Genomic DNA, 7,846 nt, shown 5'->3' with positions numbered 1-7,846 from the left:
CCCAGTATTCAAATGTGGACATTTCTGCAGAAACTCCTTTAAAACATGGTTTTGACCATCTCTTCTCAATACAGCAAAAGGCAAAATTGAAGCATGTAACTCTACAGCTCGAGACAAAAATGTCACTGTATGAAATTGAGTGGGCACTTGCAGGGAACCAAGGCCTGGTAGCTATCCACAAAGCAAGAGCAGAGGCCCCTGGCTTGGCTGCTCTGTGCCAAATTCTGGGGCTTGGGTATCAGCAAATCACTTGTTGAGGCTACAGTGAAAATGAACTCACGGGAGTGTCAGTCAGTCTGTGCTTGCACAGCCATAGTCACCATGCATGACAACCCATCCCAGAGCCGTACAGCCCATGCACATGGATGCTGCACACAACACTACTCCTGAGCCTAGTAAATGAAGGACTTTGTATGTTCTCCAAGAGCTAGCCTGTGAATGAAGTTTGCAAATGAACACATGTAGCACCTTCCTACAGGTTTGTAAGTCTCTTTCTCTCTTCCTCTACCCAGTCAAGTAAAAATGTTCATTTTAAATGAATTAATGCACTAAGTATGGTTTGTCTCCTTTCTTTCTCTCTTTTCCTGCCTTCCTGTCTCCTTCCTGTCTTCTTTTCTTTCTGTCTTTTTACCTTTTCCTTTTCCTCTCTTCTCGAGGTGTTGGTCCTGTTCTTCGTGGGACAGCTCTGTGTAGGGGGGTTCTTAGGTGCAAGAGATCATCTTGGAAAAGCTCTTTCAGCAATCACTGTTCAAATATAAGCTGCATAGAAACCTGTTTGAAAACCTTTATCAAATATTTTCCCCAATGCAGTCCTATGAAATGTGCCTTTTCTTCTTACTCACTTCTTTCTTACTTAAGAAACACAGAAGTTGCCACGTTTTCCTTCCTCACTTTTTCCAGAGGATGCCCTGGTCCATTTAGAGAGGGATGTCAGGGCGCTCACATTGCAACAGGCCATTTCTTCAGTTGAGAAGTCCTGTGTTCAGCATGTTCATCAAGCATCAGGGCTAGCAAATGCTAACTCAGTTTCAAACACTGCCTAAACCCACCAAGGCATCTGATCCGCTTTCTGTCTCTTGGGGTCCTGCTCTCTCATGTCATCAGACAATTTAATTATCTATGTGGAAAGACAATCGGGCTCTTTCAGGAGGTCTTTACAGAAAGTAGGTAAAATAGTCGCCAGCTCAGTTCAACCAGCCTTTGGCTTGTGAGGATCAATCCCCTCTGTATTTGTATAAATCTGGTAGGTAGGTGTCTCCGTACTGTTCTGGTACTTCACAGACTGAATTATCTTACCCACAAAACACAAGCCTGAGGCTTTCAACCTTTGAATTAAAATGTGCCTGGGATATCCTGGAAAATCTTCCTGGAAGCACCTGGAGGTTTGAAGGGGCCAATTACATTTGTCAGCACATTCAGGACCAGCATGTTCACGGTTTCAGGGGTCAGAGAAGAAAGTACAGGCAGAATCAGCCAACAAGCGATTAATGAGGTTCCAGGAGCCTGCTGGGGCTGGCAGAGGTGAGCGGAGCTGGGGGGTGGCTGCGGGACGGGGTGCTCCCCATTCCCAGCAAGGGCTGTTCCCAGCCCTGGCCGCACTGACCTGCTGCTGGGAGGGGAGGGGGCAAATGCATGTGTACATATGTGCATGCACCTATGCACACATGTGCATGTAGGTGTACATGTCTGTATGTGTGTGTGTGTCTCTGTGTGCGCTGCATGGAAGAGCAGCAGATTAAAGTGTTAGGTCACATGGGAGCTACTGCTGGACGGACCCTACCTGGGATTTGGGTTCTTATAGTTAATAGGATCGCTGGAGCTCAAGGCCGTCATCCCATCAGGATAAATGTCTCTAGTGCCCACTTTTAAGCAATCCGAATTCAATTAGGCTAATTGGAAAACAAGAAGGATTGCATTAATATAGCCTTATAGCATGAACCTGCACTCCCTCCCTCTGGAGGGACGGCTGAGCGTGGGGAGCCCAGCCCCATGCTGCTCCCCACCCAGCAAGGGCTGCCCTGCTCCCCAAGCAGCCATGGCCCACCCTGTACCCACAGCCAGGACGTGGGGCAGCACAGCCCATGGAGGCTCAAGCTCTGTGCTGCACTCCCCATGAGAGTCCAACCTGCCACAGAGCACCTTGGAAATGGTGGAGAAAACACAACCAGGTCTCCCAGGGCAGATACAAGTCTCACCAGAAAGCAAGCAAGAGGCGACTGTCAAAGTGTGAGTGACGCAGCGATGGGAGGAGGCAGCAGCTTTTTCACACCCTGTGCTTTCAAGAAGGTTCTTACACTGCACGCTGAGGAGCTTCTGGGGAGGAAAAAGCCAAAGCCAGTTCTTTCAGTTGTTAACAATCTGTTGGTGACATGGAGTATGCAAAGTGCAGGGGCTGGAGATTTCCTCGAGGTCACTATTTCCCCCTTTTCCTTGCCCCTCGTCGATTTGCTGTCTGACCTTGAAAGTCCTGTCCAGGGAGTTGCTCCCTGCTGCACATCACTGGTCTGGAGAGTGATGAGCCCCCTGCAGAATGACTTCAGCTCGGCAGTAGTTATTTCAGCTTGACATAAGGAAAAAGCAGGAGGAAAGGGAGCAAGGATCTGTCGCATTTTATGGTGCTCATTTCATTGTGTGAAGCCACATCCCATACATATGTCTCAACAGCACCAACAGGATGAAAACTATTCCCATGTAGTTGTCACCATGCATGCACAGGAAGGGGGTGCAGCAGCCAGTTGCACTTCAAAGGTTGTCCATCTTGAGCATTTTTGTTAGCTTCCAAACAGAATTTCAGCAGTAACTGTTGTAATAACATATTGCAAAAGCTAAGAAAGGTGATGGAATGGAGGCTGTCTTCTGGACCAGCAAGTAACAAATCCCACTTATTCCATTCCCTAATGAATATCCTCATATTTTATCTTGTTTGCCCCTGTAAATGGTCTTTGTGAAGTCGTGATGCACCACAGTATCAATTCCTGAGGCTTCATACTAGTATGACATATGTTCCAAGGGACTCTGTGGCAGCAGAGGATTTAGCTGACAGCCCATACATTAGACCCAAAGGGAGATATTCAGTTACCTTTCTTTGCCATCCTAACGTCTCTACGTTAGTCTATGATTACCAGAGGATCTGTTAGACTTCCTGCCCCCCCCCAGAGCAGAGCGGTGCCACACACTCTGTGCCTGAAGCATGGCAAGAGGGAAAGGATGGAGCTGGAATTGGAGGGGCCAGGGCTGCTCCCTGCTTTGCTGCAGCAGGGGTGGGTGTGTCCCGGAGTTTTACAGATTGTGATGAAGGGAGTTGGTTCCTCACTCGACAGTTCCCTACAGTGAATACAACTGTAATAAGGAGCAGCCTCCTCTATTAGGGAGGAAGCTCTCTCCTGTACTGTGTGGGATGTGTGCCCTGCTTTGGGGGTGGAAGTTTTTTTTGCTCTACTTTCACATTATAGCCAAAAATAATGCATCTTGTCCCTGTATTTGACAATTTTGACAGGTGCCCTAAAAGCAGCATCTGTGCCAGGACCTGGTGCCTGTCCAGGACTGACTGTCGGAGCAGAGCTCCTCCGGCTCACCTTGCTGTCTTCTTTTGCTACAACAAGCAAAGCCCATTCTCAAGTTTGCCCAGGGCTTCTGGAGGGCAAGGTTTTGTGCTGGTTGCAGTGCCATGAAACCCCAGCGCCAAATTAGCAGAAATTAGGGACATTGCACAGTTCATTCATCTTCACTAATAGAGTTCTTGGGAAACACACATGTAGATTAAAGGAACACAATGGCCCCTGGCTGATTGCTTTGAGTACCCTCCAATGCCCCTACAATGGTATTGACTTGCTTTTCATATTGTGCACAAAAGCCACACTAACCTTTTCTTGTCTCTTCTGTTGGCCTCTTCCCTCTTTGCCAATGGATGGCTGAGTTCTTTCGGCCCCAACCCCGCAAAGCAGTGAGGAAGGCAAAGCTCACCTCGAGCCAGGAAAAGCTGAGCACTTCTACAAGGAATTAACTTTGCGACACCAGACCATAAACCTCCAAAAGGTGGGCACTGGCAGAGGCAAGCACTGACAACCTTTGGTTTGAGGTGATTCCTCTGGGAAGAAACTACACAGAATGCATCCTGCTGGGGCAGGGAGAGGAGCAGAAATGCAGATTTGTTGAGAGAGGTCACACCGCTTATTAGACCAGCTGATACATCTGGAAGCAGCAGCAGCGGTGGTGGTCATTCACATACACTCAGGCTTGAAACAGAAGAATCTTCAAAGCCGAGTGCAGGCTGAAAACTACTCTGGATGTTACTGTGTTTGTCACTTCAACCACTTGGTGCCTCAGAGGAACTGGCAAGTGCTACCATAAAAAAGTGATAAACTGAAGAGAAAAACAGGATAAATACTGCTGCACGAAGGAGTATGTTGGAGGCAGGACACATGAGGCCGTTGCCTGGTTAAGTACCACGTCAAGTCCAAGTCCTCCACCAGGCCAAGCACAAAGGGAGGTGTGCGACTTGGCTTACCTCCAAAAGCATTCTGTTGTCTCCCATGAAGCCATGCCCTGCCCTCTAGCTTCCCACCCCACTCCTGCCCTGGAGGGCAGGATCACAGAGCCAGCTCTTCTCACAGGATCTCTCCCATACCAGCATCTTGGAAAGTGTACTCAGAAAAGCCAACGCTTTCCCCACACCTGTGAAGGCTAAGCCCACCTCCTTCAGAGGAGTCTGCAGAGTCCATCCCCCCGAAACAGCCAGCACGCACTTTCACAACGTCTGGAAACCTGGCTTTGAAGGCAGCCCGGTGCAGGGCAGATAGCCCAGCGGGGGACCAGAGCATCAGCTTTTACCCTCAGTGCATTTTATCCTCGCATCTGACACAGCACAGTGCCACGGCATCCTCCTGCATGTCATCTCTTGAGAGGCTGCCTATGAAACCGGTGCACTTAGAAAATGCCAGGGACGGATGTAGGCTGGAGCTAAGTGAGAGAAATTCCGAGCGGCTCCCAGAGCCCGCGGAGCGGCGTAGGGCACTGACCGAGACCCACCGCCCGCTGGCCCCGGCCTCCCGCGCTCCCGCCCCTCCCTAGCCCCTCCGTGGACCATGGAGCCGCTTTCCCGGGCTCGTCCGCCGCGCTCCCGGCAAGCGGCTCCCGCCCCGTCCCGGTCGGTTCCCCGGCGCCCGGCAGCCGCCTGTCTCACGACGGTTTCCGACGGCAGCGCGGCCCCAGCGCTGCGGCTGCGGGTCTCGGAGGGGCGCCCGGCCCGGAGCAGTCCCTGGCAGCAGCCGTGGGCTGGGCCCGCCCCGCCTCGAGGGCCCCGGATGGCATTGCCCGGCGCCGTCTGGGGCCGGGACCGGGGCCCGCGGGGCGGGGCGGGGGGGCGGCGGGCGCTGCCGGCGGGGCGCGGGGATGCCCTGCCTCCGTGCGGAGTGGCGCGGGGGCCTCGCCTTCCCCTTCGCCCACCGCCCCCCGGCACTCCTCCCCCGCCCCAAGGAGGCCACAGCCCGCCCGGCGGCGCCGTGCCAGAGCTGCCCGCGCCGCCCCGGGGCCGGGCGGGAGCGCAGCGCCGTGCCGGGGCCCCGGGCCGGCCGCCCCATGCACCCACCCGGCGCCCCGCTCGCCATGGCCGAGGGCGCCTTTTCGCTGTCCGCGCAGGCGGCGCGGAGCCCCGGGGGGAACCCGTCGAGGCTGCACAGCATCGAGGCCATACTGGGGTTCACCAAGGAGGACGGGCTGCTGGGCCCCTTCCCGCCCGACGGCAGCGCCGGCAGCGCCAAGGAGGCGGACCGGCGCGGTGCCCGGCACTGCCTCCCCAAGATGCCCGGGGAACCGCCGCCGGCCGAGCCCCAGGCCCGCGCCGAGCGCTTCCAAGGTGAGCACGGCGGGCGGGAGGCGCCGGGGGGCGGGCGGGCGGGTGGCTCGCCCTCGGGCGGGCCCGGCGGGAAGGTCGTCCTCCCGGTGACACGCCGGTTTTCCCCCGCCAGAGCCGTACTGCCCCGGCAGTACCAGCCCCGAGCTGCCCGCCGGCAGCGGCGGCGAGGGGAAGCCGTCGGACGAGGAGCAGCCCAAGAAGAAGCACCGGCGGAACCGTACCACCTTCACCACGTACCAGCTCCACGAGCTGGAGCGCGCCTTCGAGAAGTCCCACTACCCCGACGTGTACAGCCGCGAGGAGCTCGCCATGAAGGTCAACCTCCCCGAGGTCCGCGTCCAGGTAACGCCCGCACTGGCAGCCCTCGGCGCGGCCCCGGGAACCCCTCACTGACCGGCCCGGCGCAGCCGTGCGTTCCTGGCGCCGGCAGCCCCCGGCCCGGCGTGGAGCCGCACTCCCGGCGGCCGGAGCAGCACCGGTCCGTGAACCCAGCCCGGCACCGCACCGCTGGCACCGACCGGTGCGTGCGGAGCGGCCCCTCGGGGCTGCAGCGCGGAGCCGTTCTCCATTCGGCAGCCGCGGCTGCTGCCTTTTGGCGGTGTGAGCCGGGGCGGTGGCTACCGGGCAGCTGAGCCGGGCGGGCAGGGCAGGAGGGCGGGCAGGCAGGCACAATCGGGCGGGCAGGGTAGACAGGACGGGCCGGCTGTGTCGCGGGCTCACGCTACCCTGCGCTGCTCTCCCCGTGGCGGGGCTCCCCGCCGAGCGCAGGGCTGCGAGTCTGCCGAGCCCGCGGGGGCAGCGCGGCTCAGCGCCCCCTGCCCCGCCGGCTGCTGCTCCGTGTGTTCCAGCTGCTCCATTTCGTCTGCGCCGCTGCACCTGGGGCAGAGCCTCTGCCCTCCGCGGGGGCAGCCGGGCCGCCCAGTGTCATCGCGGCTAACGCGGCTGTGCGCACAGGTGTGGTTTCAGAACAGACGGGCCAAGTGGAGGCGGCAGGAGAAGCTGGAAGTGACCTCCATGAAGCTGCAGGACTCGCCCATCCTCTCCTTCAACCGCTCACCGCAGGCAACACCCATGGGTCCTCTCAGCAGCAACCTGCCTCTGGAGACGTGGCTCAGCCCGCCCGTGCCCAGCAGCACGGCCCTGCAGAGCCTGCCCGGCTTCGTGTCCTCGCCACAGAGCCTGCCCGGCACCTACACCCCACCGCCCTTCCTGAACTCTCCGGCAGTGACCCACACGCTGCAGCCGCTGGGGGCCATGGGGCCGCCGCCGCCATACCAATGCGGAGCCACCTTTGTGGACAAGTTCCCCTTGGACGAGGCAGACCCCCGCAACACCAGCATTGCCGCCCTGCGGCTGAAGGCCAAGGAGCACATCCAGTCCATCGGCAAACCGTGGCAGACAATCTGAACTCCTTCTTCAGCCCCGGGAGAAACCCATGGGGAAGGCTGCTCCTGGGACGCCCCTTGCCCTGCTCTGGCCCTGTGGACGGCCATGCAAAAGAGGGATACCCCTTGCACCAGCCTTTCCCCCACGCCTTGACTTGCTTTGTATTTTGTGGTCCTTTTAATTCCCTTTTCCACGTGCCCTGCAGAGTCAGGGGCCTGATCATAGCTTAGGAAAGAAAACAATCTTTGCTCTCCCTCCTTGGCTGGACACTTTAGTTGCAATAAAAGCTGCAGTAGGGTGAGGAGCTGTGTAAGGTGGCTGGAAACCAAGGCTTGCATTATCTGGGGAGGGTTTTCTGCCTTTGCACCATCACATGGCACACCCTGTGTGAGAGCTGTGCGTGGTGCTGTGCACCCGAACAGGCTGCTCGGACCGGGCCTGTGCTGCCGGGGACCGCAGAGATCTGGGACAGGCCTGGCTGGGAGACATGGGCAGTAGTTGCCAGGCACTGGGCGCGTGGAGCTGCCAGCAGGGCCTGCAGGGCGCATCCTGCCCGGTGCAGCCCCTGGGGGCTGGCACGGTGCTGGGCCGAGCCGGCTCCCCTGC

General features: G+C 57.5%; 1 protein-coding gene across 2 annotated transcripts; it reads left to right on the top strand.

Annotated features, from left to right (window-relative positions):
• Positions 1-5,575: 5,575 nt before the first annotated feature.
• On the top strand, positions 5,576-7,439 carry RAX (retina and anterior neural fold homeobox). Of its 2 annotated transcripts, none has more exons than XM_030474889.1 (3): positions 5,576-5,854; positions 5,967-6,196; positions 6,809-7,439. In XM_030474889.1, the coding sequence occupies exons 1-3, from the start codon at positions 5,578-5,580 to the stop codon at positions 7,259-7,261; spliced, it is 960 nt and encodes a 319-aa protein (XP_030330749.1). In that variant the 5' UTR covers positions 5,576-5,577; the 3' UTR covers positions 7,262-7,439. The 2 variants fall into 2 exon arrangements, with proteins under 2 accessions (XP_030330749.1, XP_030330750.1); XM_030474890.1 differs by having other exon boundaries at positions 5,578-5,836; positions 5,949-6,196.
• Positions 7,440-7,846: the final 407 nt, after the last annotated feature.

The sequence above is a fragment of the Strigops habroptila genome, chromosome Z, assembly GCF_004027225.2.
Source record: "Strigops habroptila isolate Jane chromosome Z, bStrHab1.2.pri, whole genome shotgun sequence".
Taxonomy (NCBI): domain Eukaryota; kingdom Metazoa; phylum Chordata; class Aves; order Psittaciformes; family Psittacidae; genus Strigops; species Strigops habroptila.
This window is presented reverse-complemented; position numbering and strand designations above follow the sequence as displayed.